This window comes from Marmota monax, unplaced genomic scaffold, assembly GCF_021218885.2.
Source record: "Marmota monax isolate L192 unplaced genomic scaffold, Marmota_monax_Labrador192_F-V1.1 WCK01_AAM20220418_F8-fsc00069, whole genome shotgun sequence".
NCBI classification, from domain to species: Eukaryota; Metazoa; Chordata; class Mammalia; order Rodentia; family Sciuridae; genus Marmota; species Marmota monax.
Genome location: NW_026695243.1, coordinates 8,028,986 through 8,049,957, shown reverse-complemented (window position 1 = coordinate 8,049,957; position 20,972 = coordinate 8,028,986). Strand labels below are relative to the sequence as shown.

General features: G+C 43.6%; 1 protein-coding gene across 1 annotated transcript; it reads right to left on the bottom strand.

Annotated features, from left to right (window-relative positions):
- Positions 1 to 12,957: 12,957 nt before the first annotated feature.
- Ccl19 (C-C motif chemokine ligand 19) lies at positions 12,958 to 15,031 on the bottom strand. The gene is made up of 4 exons (XM_046457367.2): positions 14,722 to 15,031; positions 13,626 to 13,758; positions 13,317 to 13,410; positions 12,958 to 13,224 (listed from the first exon to the last, which is right to left on the bottom strand). Exons 1-4 carry the CDS (start codon positions 14,780 to 14,782, stop codon positions 13,204 to 13,206), a joined length of 309 nt encoding a protein of 102 aa, XP_046313323.1. The 5' UTR covers positions 14,783 to 15,031; the 3' UTR covers positions 12,958 to 13,203.
- Between the last annotated feature and the right edge of the window lie 5,941 nt (positions 15,032 to 20,972).

Sequence of the window (20,972 nt, the reverse complement as noted above, 5' to 3'; positions counted from 1 at the left end):
TAAGGCTCAGGAGAGCTGCATATTCTCCACTTTTCCTTGTTTTTTTCTCTTTTGTGGTGCTGGGGATTGAACCCAGGGCCTTGTGCATGCAAGGCAAGCTCTCTACCAACTGAACTATATCCCCAGCCCATGTTCTCCACTTTTGCTGCAGCTGAGAGACCTGAAAATCAGCCGACCCTGGAGTTTATACCCACCTTGGAGTTTATAGCTAGCCTATAGTGCTGAAGGACATCCTGTTTCTGAAGTACACCAGAACACAGCCCAGACTGTTTCAACTCCCTCTAATCTCAAGACATTGCATTCCCAGCACATTCTACAGTTATCCTTGAGAATTACAATTGAGAAAACAGGGAGAACTAGATCGGTCCAAGTCCACTTACAGAATCTACTACGGAGCTAAACCCCCAATCCCAGACCACTTTTCTACTCCTTGTATTCCTTAAAGAACTCCTCTCCCATTTCATGTGGACTTGATAGGGCTACCAACCACAGTGCTCTGGTCTGAGTACCCCGTTCCCTGGACACTGTGATAGACTGAAGAACTAATTATGTATTTTAAGTATACAGTTAACCAGAGCTTTTCATAAGATTTTAAATTTGGAAAGTAGAAGACAGAGGGCCTTTGCTTTATCTAAATCATTATAAAAATTTAGACAAGAGCTACATTTCTTGCTATTAGAAAAGGATCCATCTATGACAGAGAATCGGTAAGATAATATATGGAGATAACATTTGAACCCCTGGATCCAACCAGAGCTGGAGATTTAATATCTTTAACAGTTCTGGTTATGTGACATGATAAGCTTAACTTTTTGCCTAAACTTTTGCAATTGAAAGAGCCCTCAATACTATTTATTAAATTATTATTATTATTATTTTTTACAAATGAGGAACCAGAGGCCCAGAAAGATTTAATTTCCCAAGGTTTACAAGTGGCAGAGTATTGCATTAGTATTTTGGAGTAGTTCTGTGCTATATTACCTATATCCATCTATCCATATATCCCTCGTTTCATCCATCCATCCCATGTATTTATGGACCTGACCATCTTTCAGTGCTAAGACACTGAAGTCAAGAATTCTTTTCTCACTCTCCAGCTCCTAATCTGAAACTGGGTCTTGATCAGGGATTGACAAACTTTTTCTGTAAAGATCCAGAAATTAATGTTTAAGGTTTTATGGACAATATGGTCTCTGTGGTAATTGCATAGGTTTACTATTGTAGCTCAAAAGCAGCCATAAGTAATGTGTGAATGAATAGGCATGAATGTGTTCCAGGGAAACTATTTACAAAAAGAGGTAGAAGGCTGGATTTGGCCCATGGCTATAGTTTGCCAGTTCCTGGTCTGGATCAATGGGAGGGACATATGTTTGTTTGTTTTTTCAATTGGGAATATGAGTAGGGAATGAAAACACATAAAAACCTTGCATTTGTCATTACTAATGTAATAGAAAAGACAGGATTTTTATACTCAACTCTTGTGATTGAATCTGGCTCTGTGGCTTTGGACACATAAGAAAAACAAGTGTCCGTTTCCTCATCTGTAAAATGTACCTTGTGAGGTAGTACATATACCTGATGCACAATAGGCCTCAGGAAAGGGTAGGGGCATTTCTTTTCTTTACTCACCACCTTCCATGTATTACCAGTAGGAGGAGACCTCTTTTTTTTTTTTTTTTGTACCAGGGATTAAACTCAGGGCCATTCAACCACTGAGCCACATCCCCAGCCCTGTTTTGTATTTTATTTAGAGACAGGGTTTCACTGAGTTGCTTAGCACCTCGCCATTGCTGAGGCTGACTTTGAACCCACAGTCCTCTTGTCTCAGCCTCTTGAGCCACTGGGATCATAGATGTGTGCCACTGTGCCCAGCAGGAGACCTCTTTTTAAGGTTTTTGGAAGCAGTGAGGACAGAGCTCAGTCAGACTTGTTAAATTCAAGAATCCAATTTCTAAGAATAAGATTTCATATAAGTTATATAGATTACTTTAAAAATAGCCCTACCCCAACTCTTACCTTCACTGTTCTAAACTTAAAACCACTCCACTGCCTAACAAAATAAAGGGTTCTCCAGTCAGTGGGCCTCATTAGACCTAGAAGCAATTTAGCCACCCCATTTTATCAAGTTTACCACTCAGTGTATACCTTGATTCCCAAGTGGCTTCTCAACCTATTTCTTCCAAAGACACCTCTTGAGGAGAAGAGGTTTGTCCTTGTGCTCATGACTGTGTGTGTAATCATATATGTGTCTGTGCCTCAGATCTGTATTGTGATTATCTGCTTAAATGTTTGTGGTGTGTTCTTGATGTAGGGGAGTGAATTGACTGTAATTGATTGTGTGCCTGTGTATGTGTGTGGGACATGTGGCTGAGGGCGTTGGCACTTGTATAATTTGGGTAACTGTTTGTTTTCCGGCTGTTTTCAGTTCATTCCTTTGTGGAGCTCAACTACACCAGGACCTGCAGGGGGCATCCTCTGCCTGGGGAAAATAGGATATGGTACTCCAGGCATGGGACCTCAGACTTGTGGGGCCTGCAGAGGGAGTCTAGGTATGGCCCACATGGGTATGTAGCTACTAGTCTGTGGAAGGGGGGCCCTGGGCTCTGGAACAGGCTGAGATATCTTGTTCCAGAAAGGAGCTGGAAGTGAGCAAGAAACAAAATGACTCAGCTTTTGAAAGTCCCTGATCTTAGGAAGGGGTCTGTTTCGCTTTCCATCCTTCTCCAAATCTTCTGTCCATGTTCAGGGGGTCTCAGCCTAGCCAGAGGGGCAGAGCTTGCCCTGCAATCTAAGTGTGGGTGGAACATTGCACAGAACTTCCGGAGGTGAGATGATGGGACATTAGGATGGGGGGAGGGAGTCTTGAACAATAGCACACCCTCCCTTCCCTACCTCCTATCCTCTGGAGCTTGAGCCAATGCCACTGCCAGGATTTCTTGAATACTTCTCTCCCTCGCCTCCGCACCCCCACACTGAGGATTTAACCCAGTAGTACCTTACCATTGAGCTATCTCCCCAGCACCCCCCCCCTTTTTTTTTTATTTGAAACAAGGCCTCACTAAGTTGCTGAGGTTGGCCTTGAACTTGCAATCCTCCTGACTCAACCTCCCAAATCACTGGCATTACAGATGTGCCTCAGCCCTCCCAGATGACTACTTTTCTCCTTAATCCCCTGTAATTTGGGCTATTAGGAGCTCCAGGTTGCCTAGGCCTGGGCTGAGCTTGCTTGGAGAAGTTCAGGAATCTAGGGCCCCTGAACAAAAAGCAGAAGGTAATCTATGTGGCTGGAGATAGAGAGTTCTGGTGGTGGGTCTGGAGCAGAGGGAGGCAGGGAGTTCCATGATGGAGGGAGCTCTGCAGAACCTTGAGGATGGGTAGACATTCTAGGGGGAACGAACAGCAGGCACAAAGGCTCAGAAGAGGGATGTAGGGGTTTGTGGTTAATCCCAATATGGGTGAGTGGGAGAAGGGCAAGTAGTGAGAGAGGCTATATGTGTGTGTGTGTGGAATAAATGGGAGGTGGTTATTTGAGATCAGCTCTACTTTTAAAAAGATTCCTGAGAACAGGGCCTTGGGGATGGTCAGTCCAATTCCAGTTCTCAGTCCTGAGAAGGCATATACACATTAACTGAACCCCTAGATACGGGGAGGCTAAGAAGGTAAGTCCCTAGCCTATTGGTTTTTTATGTAAGAAGGGGGTTCAGTGCTGCAATTGCTCTGAGGAGAGAGGTTGAAGTCAGGGCTGGGCTGTAACAGTGGCACTGAGGAAGCCACATTGACACCAGAGACATTAAATAGGAGGAAGCCCATGAGTTGGTAGCCAACTGGAGTGAGGGGAGCAGTTGGAGAAGCAGATGGAGGAGCCAGAGATGATGTACAGACCTACTTCTGGGTTCCATGCTGCAGAGCCAAATGCCTATTTGGGATTTCCTCTTGGATCTCTCAGACACCTAATTCCAAATTCAAACTCTTGATTTCCAACACCTCCCTCCCAGCTTGTCTCCTTCCCTGGCTGCCTATCTTTAAGAATGTCACCACCATTTCTCCAGTTGCTCAGGTCTGAAGCCTGGTGCCATCCTTGGTTTTTCCCTTATGACTCAAATATAATCTATCAGCTTAGTTAGTTGTTCTATTTTATAAGTATGTCTAGAATCCTTACTCCTTTCTCTTCCAACTGCCACCACCTGGGCTTGGCTGGTGTCAACTCTCTCCCTCTAGACATTGGAAGAGTGACCCTGACTTCCCTTCCCTTTTCTCTACAATCCATTTTCCAGACTGCCCAGGGGGTCTTTTTAACTGTAAATGCTCCTTGACTGAAAGTTTTCATAGCACTTAGAATAAAATCTTCACTCCTTCCTGTGGCTGCAAAAACTTGAATCATGTGACTCAGGCCTGCCTGTCCTATCTCACCTTTACCTCCCCCTCCTTGTCCACTACTGTGCTCTAATCACACTGGCCTTTTCTTCTTGAATGCCTGATGTCATCTCCTTTAGGCATTAGCTTATGTACCATCTCCTCAAAGAGACATTTCCTAAGCATTCTGTTGTATGGGTGTCAGTGCCATTTCCTCTGCTTATATCTTTCTTAACCCTTTCTATTTTTTTTATATTTATTTTTTAGCTGTAGTTGGACATAATACCTTTATTTATTTTTATGTGGTGCTGAGGATCGAACCCAGGGCCCCGCACATGCTAGGCAAGCATTCCACCGCTGAGCCCCAGCCCCAGCCCAACCCTTTTTATTGTATTTTGCATACACACAATTTGAAATTGTCTTAGTTATTTTTAATTTATTTTTTAGTTGTAGATGGGCACAATACCTTTTATTTTTATTTATTTATGTGATACTGAGGATCGAACCCAGTACCAAATATGTGCTAGGCAAGGGCTCTACCACTGAGCCCCAGGCCCGCCCTGAAACTATCTTATTTCTATGTTGTAGCCCAATATTATTATTTCTGACTGACCAGCATTTGTACCCCTTTCCCACACAGAAGCCAAATAGAACAGTTACTCATTTTCTCAGACTTCATTTTATTTAGGGAGGTCCAGCCAATCTGGATGTTATCTTCTCAGGACTGTGAATTGGAGCTGGCGATGCAAAGGAGCAGGGACCATGGAAAATCTGTTTTGATGGTGACAGCAGCCCCACCATCTTGGCTCTTTGACTCAGCAGTGTTTGAAAAGTCTGGGGCCAATTGCTATGCTATTGGAGCCTGTGAGCAGGTTGCTCCTATTTCCAGCATAACTGTTCCTGGGTCATAGTCATGTTTCCCTCAGACCATAGGTGGTCTCAGGGAGAGTTCCCTATGACTACCAATTCAAGTCAATTTGTAAAAAAATATTTATTTATTAGTTTTAGGAAGATACAATATTTTATTTTTATGTGGTACTGAGGATCGAACCCAGTGCCTCAAGCATGCTAGGCTAGCACTCTACCACTGAGCCACAAGTCAAATTTTGAACCAAGTTTATATGTATATTTTCAGGGTTTTTTTTTTTTTTTTTTGAGGGGGTACTGTGGATTGAACTCAGGGGCACTCAACCACTGAGCCACATTCCCAGCCCTATTTTGTGTTTTATTTAGAGACAGGGCCTCACAAAGTTGCTGAGGCTGGCTTTGAACTTGCGATCCTCCTATTTCGGCCTTCCTAGCCAGCCACCTTGCCTGGCATATTTTCAGGTTTTTAAAATAACTTTTATTTCTTAAAAGTTAACATTCATTACAGGATATAGAAAAACACAAGGACAGAACAAAGTCATCAAGTAACAAGCAGCTAATTGGGTGTGTCCTTCTAGTATATATATGGTTTTGCACAATTATCTGGAACTAGTTTAGAGTGGGTCACCATAGCATTAATACTCCATTCAGGGTGATTTTTTTTTTAATCGTATGGGGGATTGAACCCAGGGTGCTTCACCACTGAGCTACATCCCCATCCCTTTTTAAAAAAGAAGCAAGAGGAAGCAGTAGCAGATGCTCTTGCATTGGCCTTGAAGAAGCAAACTGCCATGTGTGGAGAGGGCTGCGTGAACGGGACCAGAAGGCAGTTCTAGGAATCAAGGACCTCAAGTCCTACAACCACAGATGTCAACAACCAATGGGTTTGAAAGAAAGCTGAGCCTCAAATGAGATTGCAGCCCTGCTGACATCTTGAATTGAGCCTGGCGAGACCCTGATCAGAGGAACCAGGAAGCCTACACCCAGACTCCTGACCCACAGAGAAGGAGAGAGAACAAATTTGAATTATTTTAAGCCACTAAATTTGTGGTTTATTAGGCAGCAATAGAAAATCAACCCATTTGTTTAGTTAGCAAATGCCAGTTAAGTCTCAGGACACATTTCAGTGCTAAGCACTGTAAAATTTTATCCATATTTTCTTCCTTGTTGTGAAATGTGGTTTTTTTTTTATGTGTGTGTGCTTTAACTGACTTCTCTTTTCTTTCACTCACGTTTGATCCATTCTCAAACATAGGTTGTGTGGAGGTATTACTACCCCCATTGGGATACTAATTTACTTCTCCTGGGAGTTTACCCCCATGAAGTTGGGCATGGCTGATTAACTTCAGCTAAAGAAATGTGAGCAGAAATGGCATTTGTCACTTATGGACAAAAACATTTAAGCAAGTGTTCCCCTTGCTATCCTCCCTGACTGGGATAATCATGGAAGTATGTGTTGAAGAAAAGGAACGTGCCAAAAGATCAAAGCAGCTTGGAATTATGAGCCACCACATGGAATACAGCTGTGTTAGAGACTGCCTGGATCCACAGAAGGCTTAGGGAATATAATTTTGTTGTGTTAAGCTACTCACATTTGGGTGTCACTTGTTATCACAGCATAACCTAGCCTATCTTGACCAATCAGGTATGTGGTTGGTGGTCATCATGTGTTGCAGAATAGAGATACAAAATTACAACGAAACTAAAAGAGGTGTGAATGTCACTCTGTGATCTTGGAATTAGAGTTGGACTAAATTGTGTCTACCCCAAATTTATACATTAAAGCCTCAATGTGACTACATCTAGAGATAGAGGTAATTGTGATTAAAGGAGGTCATAAGGCTGGGGCTGTTATCCAATAGGAGTGTGATCCTATAAGAAAAGGAAGATCTCTTTCAGTTGCATAGTGAGAAGGTGGCTGGCTGGCTGCAAGCCAGGAAGAGAACTCTGACCAGAAACTGACCATGCTGGCACCTTGATCTTGGACTTCCTGTCTCTAGAACTATGATAAAATAAATTTCTATTGTTTGATCCACCCAGTCTTTCCACCCAGTATTTTGTTATGGTGGCCTGAGCTGATTAAGAGATGTGGGTGGTAATTACTAAGGCTCTTTGGGGAGAAGTGAGGTTTTTTGGTTTTATAAGCAAAGATAAGTATGTTAGGTGATACTCTTAATTTTTTAAGTCTAGGGTTTGAGAAGAAGGGTGTATATTGATGTTGGACAGTTATAGGGTAAACTGTAGAAATATTTATCTTTCTTTTTTTCCTTCACTTCCCTCTAACTTAACCCCTTTCTGTGTTTGAGAAATTTCCTGTTATATTAGTCTTGATTACTGTTTGAGTTTGTTTGCATCATAGAATCCCCAAAGGTCACATACTAGTCTCCCTAGCCCTCTTTGCAGCTAGGACTCAGACACATGACCTAGGCTTTGCTAATCATAAGTTCCTTTTAAAAGCTGTGAATCAGAAGCTAGCAGTGATGTAAAGGGGCTGGGATGTCAGAGGACCCATTTTGGTGGTAGTATAATAGTGGCAGAAATGATGTCCATTTTACAAGGGCAGCTACAGCTGTGATTCCAGAGGTGGCATCTGCCAGGCTTACCACCTAACATTTGTGGAGCTTGGAGCAACAGTACAAATGGAAGCCTGCCATCGAAATATTATTTATTTATTTATTTAGTGCTTCTTTGGTGCAAACTAAGCACACATTCTACTACTGAGCTACACCCCCAGCCCCTCATCTAAATATTTTTATTTTAAATATTTATTTCTTAGTTGTAAATGGAGACAATATCTTTATTTTATCTATCTATTTTTATGTGGTGCTGAGGATCAAACCCAGGGCCTCGCACATGCTAGGCAAGCGCTCTACTGCTGAGCCACAACGCCAACCCGCAGACTTCCTCTTTGAGGCTCTGAAGAAGTTCACTTGCCTTCTACTGGAGAGGGCCAGAAGGCTGGATGCCCTCCAGGAGACATCTCTGGGTCTCAGTTCAAGTGCTGTAGTCCCATTTGGGGCTACCAGCTTCCCCCTCTTGTTTTTTTAATTTCTCCAGCCCTTTCTAGCAAGCCAAGTCTTCCTAGCAAAACAGCTAGACACTCCAGCCCCCCAGTTCTCACTTTAGGTACTACTAGTCAGGTAGGCTTAGGCTGCAACTCCAGCTTTGCCACTTACTAGTTGTGTGAATCTTGAGCTCATTCTACCTCTCTGCTTTAATTGCTTTGTACATAAAATGATACTAATGGTCCCCAACTCATAAGGTCATTTGAGAATGAAATGATACAGTACAAATGAAGAACTCAGACTGGCACATAGTTAACCCAAAGTAGTGGTTTTCTCTATTCCCCAAGGGTCTTTTTCAGCCCTGGCTGTGCTGTACTGTCTCCATTTTTATTTAGGAGATGGGTCAGCCCAGAGGGGTGGCCTGAGTAGTAATAGTATTCTGAAAGAATAGTATTCTGAAAGAACCTCAGTTCTGACATTTTCCTAGCCCTCTAGTCTGGCAATTCCTTCACTTCTCTACTTCCATTTTCTCATCTGCAACATAAGAATGGCAGTAGTACTTACAGCAGTGCCTAGAACTTAGGAAGTGCTAGTGAATTGGCTAGTACTACAGAGATATGTCCTTCCATGTGGACAAAGTCTCAGGGGCCATCTAGGAAGTTCTCTGACCAGAGAGATGCCTGCTTATTCCTTTGGAGGGGCTCTTGGAGGAAACTCCCCACTTTGAAGATCTGGTCCTTTCTGAGACTGTTATTTCCAAGATTTTCTGGCTGTTCCTGAATTTCCCGGAGGCTAGAAGAAGCGAGTGACGCAGGGTGGGAGCTTGCCGAGAAGTTAAACATGAGATGATCAAAAACATGATCAAAACCGTATGGAGTTGGCTCTGACCAAATACTCAGCCATGCAACAGACAGCCCCAAGAGTCTTGAGAACTGGATGTGCTCCAGGCCTGTGTGGGCATAGTAGGAAGGGGCCATGTTCAATTCTTTTTCTTACTAATCAAATGTGTATTGGGGCTTATTTTGTGATAACCACTGTGCAGAGTAATATTAGCACTGAAGATGAACAAGATTCAATCTCTTCTCTGGTAGCTATCTCAACATTTAGGACAGTGGGTTTTTGTCCAAAAGGAAGCTCCCCAAGTAGGGATGTCAGGTACTCTCAGGCAGATATTAGCTGCAGGGACCACAGGCCTTTGGGGTAGGAGATATCATTCAGCTACAGGCCTTGAACTATAGTGAGTGCCATGTGCCCTAGAGTGGAAGGGATATATTTAGAGGCAGGCAACAAGGCCTCTATAGTCTGCTTGGAGAGCTAGGAGACCACATTGCCTGCCAGAGAGCTAGCATCCTAATCACTATCAGAGATAAGCATGTAAAACTTGTGATAATGAAGACAACTTCTATCAGTAAATGGTAGTGAAACAGGAAGCAGATGATGATTAGATGGCATCACAGTACTGAGAGTGTTTAAGGAGGATGGGTCAAGATTGCTGGATTAGTGCACCTGACAGGGAGAAAAGTGGATAAGACCCAAGAGGGGTTGGTATGTTTGGAAGGTAGGAAATAGAGCCGGGGAGAAGGCTAGGATGGACTGAAATGATTGGAGAAGGGGTGGGAAGAGTTATGTGCCTCTTCATTGTGAGGTGCCCACCCTCCCAGATTTCCTCCAAATTCCTTATTTTCAAAGGTTCCAGGATCAAGCAGAGACTGTTCAATTTAAGGCATTTCACTGGCTTTAGATTATTTTCTCTCTTCCTGAGCTCAGGGTTATGGTTTGGACCTTTAATGTTCTCTGAAAAGCTCATGTTTTGAAAGCATGATCCTTAACATAGCAAGTCCAGAGGAGACTTTTAGGCAATGATTAGGTCATGGAGTCTGTAACATCATCAGAGAATTAATCCATTTGATGAAATAATAATTTGAATGGACCACTGGGTAGTAACTGTAGGGGCATGATTGGAGTAAGCAGATCACTGGGGGTGTGCCCTTGGACTATATCTAGTCCCTGAGTCCTCCGTTGCTCTCTCTGCTTCCCAACAGCTTTACTCCATCACATCCTTCTGCCACGATGTTCTGCCTCATCTTAGGCCCAGAGCAATGGACTGAGATCTCTGAAACCATGAGCCCAAAATAAACTTTTGCTCCTCTAAGTTGTTCTTGTCAGGTATTTTGTTCATAGCAATGAAAACCTGAGTAGCACACTCAGCTTCCCTTTTGTTCCCAGAAGGTGGCCCCTGGTAACCCAAGAAGTGGGGAAGTTTCTGGATATGCCTGACTTTGTGGGAGACTATGTAAATGCTCGGGGCTTAGTATGAGATCCAAAGATTCAGGAGACAAGTGTTTGTTTGGAACAACTTTCAAAAATCAAGCTCCTTCCTGGCCATGGTGGTACATGCCTGTAATCCTAGTGACTTGGGAACCCAAGATAGGAGGTTTACAAGTTTGAGGTCAGCCTGGGCAACTTAGTGAGACCCTCAGCAACTTAGTGAGACCCTGTCTCAAAATAAACTAAAAAAGGGTAGAATATAACTCAGTGGTAGAATAGTAGAATATAACTCAGTTCAATTCTCAGTACTGGAAAAAAAAAAGAAAAGAAAAATCAACTCCCTCTTTGTCATCTGACAGATGGGAGAACTGAAGCCCATGGAGGGTTGAGGAAACTTGCCTAGTGTCACATAGTGACAGGGGCAGAGATATGAGACATGGGCCTAGACATTGAACCTCCTAGTAGCAGTGCCATGGAGGTAGTGTCTAGGGACTCGGTCCTGGTAGCAACTTCCTCAGAACTCCTACCTTACCTTCCCTCTCTGTATTCGTGTGAGGATCCAGAAGGAGGGTTTGTGTCTGCTTTTGAGGTAGGATGACTTCCTCTTTGTTTCAGTGGTACCTGAGAAGGATTTGAGGCAATGTGCCCCCCTTATATATGTGTTTATTCTCTGCCTGTGGGATGCAGGGTGCTCCATGGCTGGCTGGCTTGATGGAAGAGGATAGTTGAGTAGGTGTGTAGATGGAGATCTAATGGACGCAGAGACAACTGGATGCATGGATGCATGAATGGATGAATAATTTTTCCTCAGCATCAGAGCCAAACTTTCCAGTCATAACAACTATTTTTGAAAGCTATTCCCATCCCTCCCACCCCTTGTGACTCTGGGATTTCGGTACCTGAAGTTTATAACACCTGCCATGGGAGCAGAGAAGATGAAGATGCTGTCATACTTTCATCCCAGTGAATAGGGGCTGGCACAATCCCTTTGTTCTCCTTCCAAAGCCTGCCTAGACATGGCTTTGTTTCTGGCTGAGTTGAATCTTGTATAATGATGACTTGTCTTTCCAGGTAAGAGTATTCAATTTGGCCTCCTAGCTGCCATTGGAACCCAGCATACAGACTTGTCATTTTTTTTTTTTTTTGGTACTGGGGATTGAACTCCACCACTGAGCCACATCCCCAGCCCTATTTTGTATTTTATGTAGAGACAAGATCTTGCTGAATTGCTTAGCACCTCACTTTTGCTGAGGCTGGCTTTGAACTTGCGGTTTGCCTGCCTCAGCCTCCTGAGTCACTGGGATTATAGTGCACCACCCATGCCAGGCAGACTTGTCATTCTTGACTGTTACAGGCCTTTAAAGGCTAAACTCTGGAAATCAACAAGCTTCTCTGAGGGACTAGGGAAGCACAGGGAGTTTACTCCTCACAGATATCTCTATGGGATGCTCTAAGAGCCTCAGGGCTTTTGTTCTTCAGACCTAAGACTCTTTCCCTGAGACTCCCCTGGTCTCAGTGTTGCCTCTGAACCCTAGAACCCATGTGCACTGCAGGGTGAGGGTGGAGCCGCCTGCTGGTTATCCTGAGCTTCTTTGGCTGCTCCTTCTTTTATCATGAGGGTTTTTCTCCCATCTCTGACCTATGGCTCCCAGGTCTGTTTGTCAGTGCCCCTGAGAGGTATGGCCCCCCGGACTGCTCAGAATGGACAAGATCTTGCTTAGACTGACTGAGTTAGAGAGGAGGGCTGGTCTAGAGGTCAGATTCTGTATGTACAGATGGAGCCTTCACACACAGCTTCTGAGTCTTTCATCATGTATTTATTATTCTCTAAACAAATATTTATTGAGTAACTACCTTGTGCCAGGTGGCACTTTGGAAACCAAACTAGACTTGATCCTTGCTCAGGAAGATGGACAAATATAGAAAATATTGGTCAGTGTGATGAATGCTATGGGAGAGAGGTTGTGAGGGAGTGAAGTTATAAAACCCTGCTTGGGGACAGGAAAGGCTTCTTGGAGAAAGAAACATAAGGATCCAGATGGGAAGCCAGAGGACAGAGGAGAGAGAAGAACGTGCAAGAGGGAATGGTATGGGCAGACAGACACTTCCTCAGGCATTAGAGCTAAGCCCTCTGCCCTACTCCTTTCCTTCACTAATGCCTGATCCCTGAGACACCTGGGTTTGGATCCATACCTTGGAGAGAAAACATGGGCAGGCCCAAGACACTTGGCTTGTCCAGGGACTGGCACAAGTTGAGAGTGGCTAAACATGAGTGTGACAGACAGGAGACATGAGATGGGGCCCTAATTGTGGGGGCTGATCCTGAGATCATCAGGGTGTTAGGTAAAGGTTTATGAAGAGATTGCTCGGAACTTAAGGTAGAAAATAGATCCTGACATTCCATCTCTTTCTTTCTTATTCCTGTCCTTTTAGATGAAGAGCAAACAGAAAGCAAACAAACAGATCAATGGGTGCTAAGTGGCTTTATTGAAAGCGTTGCAGTCTGGGCATGAAGAGGCTGTGATCTTGCTACATTTACCCTTTCACTCACCCACTCACACAAAGACACTGAAGGCCCTGCCTTGGTTGGGACAGGTGGGGTGCAGAGCAGCTGGAAGCCTGGTCTTCCCTTCTGGTCTTTGGTTCTCCAGGCCAGGGAGAGTCCCATCCCTTCAGTCAGACACAGGGCTCCCTCTGGTACTGTTATGGTCTAATTGCTGTGGCGCTTGCTCTGTGGGAGGAAGGATAGGCAGAGTCATGGGATGGACAGAATCTTGAACAGGGGCTTGGAGGTTGGAGGTAGGGCTGGGAGGACAGACTTGCCTTGGCAGAGGACTTTTTCAATCTGCGGATGATACGGTCTACCCAGGGCTGGTCTGGGGGTGCACAGAGCTCGTGGCCTCTCAGTGTGGTGAACCTGGAGTCAGAGGTCAGAGAGAAAGGGGGGATCCCTGGAACCCAGATTCCTGGAAGGCTGTAGTGTGAGGGGCAGAGGCTGGGGACCATGTCTGGGAAACTTTCAAGGGCTACCTTGAAGGAGTTTAGCTTGATCAGAAAAAGAGGGATAAAAAGGTAGGGGTATCACTAGAAGCCAATGGGAGGATAGGACTAGACACCTTCCCATCAACTTACACAACAGCAGGCACCCTGCAGCCATCCTTGAGGAGGAGGTAGCGAAAGGCTTTCACGATGTTCCCAGGGATGGGGCGCTGGGTCACAGACAGGCAGCAGTCTTCTGCATCATTGGCACCACCCAGAGCTGGGGCTGGGATAGGGGAAGAAGGTGTTAGGACATAGGGATGGTGAGGAAGGGAGGCCACAGTCTGAAGTGGGATTAAGGTCAGCTGTGTGCTGATATTCAGCCAGTGTGCACCAATATGGTTGCAAACTCTATTGTAATACTTCTGAACTGTTTGGTAAAGAATCACTACCCTGAGCCCCACAAATGCCTTCCTGCTACTCTGATCACCGTAATATCTCTTTCTCTCAGGTCTTCTCAACTTCTCCATGTTCCACAAATAAAAAATTAATGCTAGCTGTCTCTTTGACTGGAGATGGCCCATACTCTCCCTTGAACATGTCTCTGTTTTCCTAAGTAAACCCTTGTCTGTGTTTCTGGAAACAAAACAGTTAATGCTAGTCACAGTGCTGGGGCAGAGAAGCTGGTGTTAAGGCTTATGAATTGGTAAATAGTTAAGCTATGTTGACACAGACCTATTGTCCCACATTTTTAGGCCAGCCTGTGCAACATAGTGAGATCCTGTCTCAGAACAAAACAAAACAAAAGCAAAAACAAAAACAATAAAAAAGAAGAAGGAGGAGGAAGAGGAGAAGGAGGAGGAGGAGAAAAAGAGAATGTATCACTGAATATTTTGACTGTCAGCCTTGCCTCAGTGTCTCCATTTCTCCCTACCTTTAACAAATATATATGTTCCTTTTTTCTACCTGGGAAACAGAGGCACAGAAATAGACACTGCAAAGGAAGGAAGCCATAGGCCCCAGAATATGCCAAAAGCTGATCCATATTGGAATTTAAGGGTACGGAGGCGCCCACACTCACAGGCATACACACAGGGCACAGGGAACCCCTAGGTTCATTGAAACATGCAGACCCAAGAATTCCCCTGAATTTGGAGTATCCCTCATGACCATCAACAAGCAATTTGAGACCCAGATTTTGACCCCCAACTCACTGCCACCACCACCCTAGTCATCCCCTCAGCCTTACCTGGGGAGTTCCAGAGAACTAGTAGACTGAGAGCCAGTAGTGGGGCCACACGGGGTGCCATGGAGAGTGAACTGAGTCAGGCAGCAGCAACTGTGGAAGTCTGAGTGAGTCTCTGGGTGTGTGTATTAGTCTGTGAAGCTGAGGCTCCGGTAGGCTTGCAGGAGAGTGGTGGCAGTGCACAGGCGTCCTTGGGGTGTGAGGGGATCTAGAAGTGTGTGTGTGAGAGCCTGTGTGAGGCTGTGGCTGCTTCTTATTTATGGCCCAGAGCTTTCGCTTTCTCTGTCCAAAATTCCCCTCTATGTCCCGTTCCGGGGATTCTCCTTTACCCCCCTCTTTCTGGCAAAACAGGGCCCTGCCCTCCCTCCTTCCCCCTTAGTGGTTTCCTCTCTCTTCTGCTTAGTTTGGCTTCAGCTCTGAGAACCTAAGCAGCCTACAGTCTGGCCAAGAAAAGGGGGAGCTATTTATTTTCAGCTCCAGGGACAATGTTTGCATTCTGATCTCTTTGTTGTAGGGGCAGACAGATCAAGATTAAGGGGATTATTCTATAAAATGGGCCCACTGTGCTGACTCCCCACATTCTTTCTTTTTCAACAAGCAATTCACCTGCAGCTCTGCCTCACTGAAGTGGCCAGGATATGTTACATGTCTTGGCAAACTACCTGTTATCTGCAGGAGACATGCAAGTCCAAAATCATGTTGATAAGAAGAACACAATTTACCCTGAAAGTGGAGATTTTTGTGGCCCTTTTCACAGATCAGATCCCAGAACTCAGGGAGATAAGGATAATTGCTTCTAATCATAAAATCTGTAAGAATTTATGATTAGGAATCCAATCAGAACCAATCAGTGTGGGCCAAAGTGATGTAGAGTTATCGCAGTGGCGACTTCAAAATCTGATGTCATCCTGCTGCCAGTCGAAAGTCAAGAGGTGGATTTGGGTGGGATTCTCTGGACACTTCTCTGGGACCTCCAATAAAAACTGGAGTGCAGGAGAGGCAAGCAGTCCCTCTCTTCTCTGAAAGGACCTACTCTCTCTCTTAAGAGTGTCCTCTTTCCTCTTTCCTATCCCCGTCACTCTGAGTGACATGTCTGAAATCTTTCTGACTTGCAAGAATTGGAGTTTGAAGGAGAGGGATTTTCATGCTGCCTCAGTTTCCCAGAAGGCCCACTTAGGTGGTATTGTCACTGGGTGAACTATAGTCTGAGTTTTAAACCAGGACCCAGTGGCAAATCAGGAATTGCTTTTCAAAAAGAAAACAATTGTTAGCAGGAGAACTTTGGCCTTAACTTCCACTGTCTATGTTTTTGCTATAATTCTCCTATTTAGGGTTCCTACAGGATCTTTCTGTGCCACAAACAACTTAAAGTTCATTGGACTTACATGTTATTAGACCCAAGCAGCAAAGCAACTTTCCCTGAAGCCTGTAGAGGCCTTTCTTGCTCTGAACTTCATTCAGAACTCTTGGCTTTATGCAAAATATCAAGTAAATATTTTGAAGTAGTACATCTAATTATGGTATATGTTGCTTCTAAAATCCAAACTGCCTTTTAACATTGTGCCTCTTTCTTCATGTGTAAAAATGTTCCAGGTCACTATTTTTCAGCTTACCTCTATCCCTAGAAGCTTAGAAATTTCACCACACTTTGAGAAACACTGACTAGGAGGAAGAATAGAATACAATTCACCTGTGAGAGAGATCCAGGACCTCCCACCTTCCACACAATCAAGGGGGTTCAGGTCTGGGGAGCTGACTTAATTTGAGGAACAGATAAATTATAAGTGAAGTTAGTCAATCCCCCAAAACCAAAGGCTGAATGTTTTCTCTGATATAAGGAGGCTGATTTAGGCTGGGGATGAGGCTCAAGCGGTAGCGCGCTCGTCTGGCATGTGCGGGGCGCTGGGTTCAATCCTCAGCACCACATAAAAATAAAATAAAGATGTTGTGTCCACCAAAAACTAAAAAATAAATATTTAAAAAACTCTCTCTCAAAAAAAAAAATAAGGAGGCTGATTCATAGTGGGTTAGGGAGGGGGAACATGGGAGGAATAGACGAACTCTAGATAGGGCAGAAGGGTAGGAGGGGAAGGGAGGGGGTATGGGGTTAGAAATGATGGTGGAATGTGATGGACATTATTATCCAAAGTATATGTATGAATACACGAATTGGTGTGAATATACTTTGTATACAACCAGAGATATGAAAAATTGTGCTCTATATGTGTAATAAGAATCGTAATGCTTTCTGCTGTCATATATAAACAAAGAAAAAAGAAAAAAAATTAGAAAAGACATAAAAAAATGTCAATTCCAATATTACCTGAATAAATTTTCTACCCATAAGGTCTAGAAATTTTGTGTCAATTAGCATATCAGTAAGCTGTTCATCTATTTCATTACTCAGGAGACCATGACCAATTTGCTATCACCACATATCCCATGGGCAAACATTGATTACCAGTCATTCCTATAGTTTATATAGTAATTTCATTCACCTGTGTTAATCAACTTTTCATCCCTGTGACCAAAATACCTGACACAAAAGAAGAAAAGATTTGTTTGGGTTCATGGTTTCAGAACTTTCAGTCCATGGTTGGCTGGTTCCTTTGGGCCTGAAGTGAGGCAGAACATCATGGCGGAAAGTTGTGGCACAGGAAATGTCAGCTCATGGTAGCCAGGAAGCAGAGAGAAAGGAAGTATCCAGGGACAAAATACACTCCTTCAGGGCATGCCTCCAGTGACCTACTTCTTTCAACTAGAACCTACCTCCTACACTTTCCTAACAATCCATTTGAGTTATTAATCCATCAAATGGATTAATCCACTGATGAGGTTAGAACCCTCATGATCCAATTGTAAGGGGACAAATATATGAGGATAATGGGAACATGAAGATAAGAGAATAAGTCTATAAAATGAGTCTATTGCACTGACTTTCTGTGGGTGCTTTATTTGCCAAAAAGCAATCTGCCTGCATCCCTACCTGGCCTGAGGGAACAGGAATGTCACATTCCTCAGCAAACTGAAGCAGAGGGGAAGGGTCTGGCTGTCAGTGAAGGCAATGAATGATGGGAGTTGAGAACATAAGGGCTGGGTATCAAAGAAAAGACAAAGGTTTGCTAACAGCCAACCTCTCTGATCACAATTCCTTGCACAAGGAGTTACTAACAATTACCCTCTGTGCTGTTCCTCCTTGCCCTTAGGCATGTACACAGAGAAGAAAGAGAAGGTGAGGGGTGCTGGGGTCTATAAAAGAGCAAGACACATCTACTTCCATGGACACCCATAGACACCCATCTCTGGGCCCCCTTCTCTTCGGAGAAGTCTGCTACTTCTGTCCCTTTCTTAAATAAAACTTGTTTTCCATGCTTGCCCCAGTGTTTCCTGGGTGTTTAATCTTTGACACCAGGAAAATAAGGATCCAGTCCTGATCTCCAAGACTGGTATCACAAATCATTTCCCATCTCTGAATATTGCTGCATTGGGGACCAAGCTTTCAACACATGGGGGCCCATTCAAGATTTGAATATTATTATATTAGTGGACCACCTGGGAATGTGCTCAATATTTTGTTAGATTGGTTACTGGAAGCCTAACAGTGGTCTATGATCAACATCAGATTGAAAAGCTAGAACCTTACTTACCAATGTATTACAGAAATCCTGGATGAACACACATCGATAAATTTGTCCTCACTTGTCCCCAGGATTCTTCCAACACAAGTTGGCAGGTTCCTACAACTCCTTCAGTATATATGCTCTTGTACTTGGAGCACATCTATAGTACCGTTAGGATCAAACCTTCATATGGGCCTGGAAACTATGAGGGGTGGTCTGGTGGGTCCTGAAGAAAAAAGGCACACCCACTTCCAAGGAGTTTTCAAAACATTTTCTAGTAGGAATACTGGATTCTTCATAGTTTTCAGAGGAACTGGGAATGATATTCTGCCATCAAGGAAGTTTTAGAGATGGGGAGGTTGGAGGTCCAAAATTCTCAGCTTCGTTCATCTCTGCCCTTATATCTCCAATCCTAAGTCTCAGAGTCCTTCTCCTTCACCACAGTGCCTCTATTTCAGCATAAGGGATGTGGTAGGCTTGTATGTTTGTCTGATGTTGCAACTCTACAATTCATACAATCGAATCTTGGATTTGATTTTCGGTCATGTCTGCCACATGATCACATAAAATAAATATTTATTTTTCTTCTTCTTCTTCTTATTTTTTGAGTACCAGGGACTGAACTCAGGGGCACTCAATCACTGAGCCACATCCCCAGCCCTATTTTGTATTTTATTTAGTGACAGGGTCTCACCGAGTTGCTTAGCACCTCGATTGCTGAGGCTGGCTTTGAACTTGTGATCCTTCTACTTGTTATCACAGGCTTGTGCCACCACCCTGGCTTAAAATAAAATCATAAATTTATTTTATAAAATAAATTTCTTAAGACTTTAATAGACTTTTATAGAAGTTATCTGGCTCTTTATTCCTGCCTTGAGTTAGAAGTTCATGATCTTGAACTTATCTTTTTTTTTTTAAATGTAATTTTGCTAGCACAATTAGAAACAGCAAACCCTCCAAAATATATGTAATCACCATTTGCAGTCATCATTTGTGGCCATAGCAATTAAGTGACTCAGATACTTCTAACTCTTGCCTTTTAGTATTCCATCCTATGCCTCACTGGTGATATTCTAAGTGATTTTGAGGCTTCTGCATCGCCCAGATTGCTTTGTCCTCTTTTCCCATGCAAGGAGATTATCCTTGTACTCATCAAATACTTGAGCAACCCAATTCTAGGATTCCATTTTGGCAATGTTTCCTGGGATCACTTCTGCAACCATTTTCTCTATCAGTCAGGATCCTGGCAGGAAATAAATGGCATATGTAAGGGTATGGGAAAAATCAAACACTTGTCTTACTGATTACTCAATACTTGGGATTGTCCCCTACCCAGCAATTCTTTGGCAGATGATTCTCCAGCAGACATCAGCTGGGTGTCCTCTAATTCAATTCAGTTCTGACACTATCTATCTGGAGAGTGCATCAGATCTTACAGGTTGAGGGTTCAGTCCCACAAGACTGGCACCTACTTCAGTTGCCAGTCACAAGAACAGGTTGCAGCTTGTGCTTCTGACCAACCAGTTATGTATACAGGTTCCCAGGACTCCCTCTTTGGGTTTAACGTGCTAAAGTAGCTCACAGAACTCAGGGAAACACACTTACTTTTTTTTTTTTAATTTTTTGCGGGGGGCAGGAGGAGGGTATCTGGGATAGAACTCAGGGGCACTCAACCACTGATCCACACCCCCAGCTCTTTTTGTATTTTATTTAGAGACAGGGTCTCACTGAGTTGCTTAGTGCCTCATTTTTGCTGAGGCTGGCTTTGAATTCATGATCTTCCTGCCTCGGTCTCTGAATGGCTGGGATTACAGGCGTGTGTCACTGCGCCTGGCACATTTACGGTTTGTTATAAAAGATATTATAAAGGATACTGATGAACAGGTAGATGAAAGAGAAGCATAGCATCAGATATGGGAGAAAGAAAATAGCTTCCACTCCTTTTTTGGCCCCCTCGAGGAATCTTCACTTGTTCAGCTTTTCAGAAGACTCCAGAACTCAATCCTCTCTGGGGTTTTATGAAAACTTTAGTATATAAGCATAATTGGTTTCATCATTAGCTATTGATTTATTAATTCAACCTTGGAGGGGAGCCTCACCCCTCCCAGGCAGTGTGGGGAGTAGGGCTGAAAGTTCCAATATTTTTACCACAAGATTAACCAACACCCAGATAACCAAATCCACCCTAAGGCTATCTAGGCATGCTAGACTACCAGACATCTCATTAGCATACAAAAGACACTCTTATCACTCTGGGAATTTCAAGAATTTTAGAAGTTATTTGACAGGAAAGGAGCAGGAAGATCAAATATATACTGCACAATATCACACATTTTCAAAAAAGTTTTAACCAGAAAGATTTTATAAAAGGGCAGTTTAATAGGGCTGAGGTTGTGGCTCAGCAGTAGAGCGCTTGCCTCACACGAGCGAGGCCCTGGGTTCCATCCTCAGCACCACATAAAAATAAATAAATAAAATGAAGTATTGTGTCCAACTACAACTAAAAAATAAATTTTAAAAAAAGCATCTGAATCAAACTGGGGATTTTGAAAAAAAGTGGCAGTTTAAGAAGCAAGGTCATGATTAAGGAAACATTGTGGGATGTGGAGGAACTGTGATCTAGCAAGGCAGGAA

Bases quoted from the DNA above. Each gene is read 5' to 3' on its own strand.
- Ccl19 (XM_046457367.2), bottom strand. From the start codon at position 14,782: ATGGCACCCCGTGTGGCCCCACTACTGGCTCTCAGTCTACTAGTTCTC. The intron at 13,411-13,625 runs GTAAGTTGATGG...CTCTGACTCCAG, and splicing joins TGCAGGGTGCCTGCTGTTGT to GTTCACCACACTGAGAGGCC. The intron at 13,225-13,316 runs GCAAGTCTGTCC...TTCCTCCCACAG, and splicing joins TGAAAAAGTCCTCTGCCAAG to AGCAAGCGCCACAGCAATTA.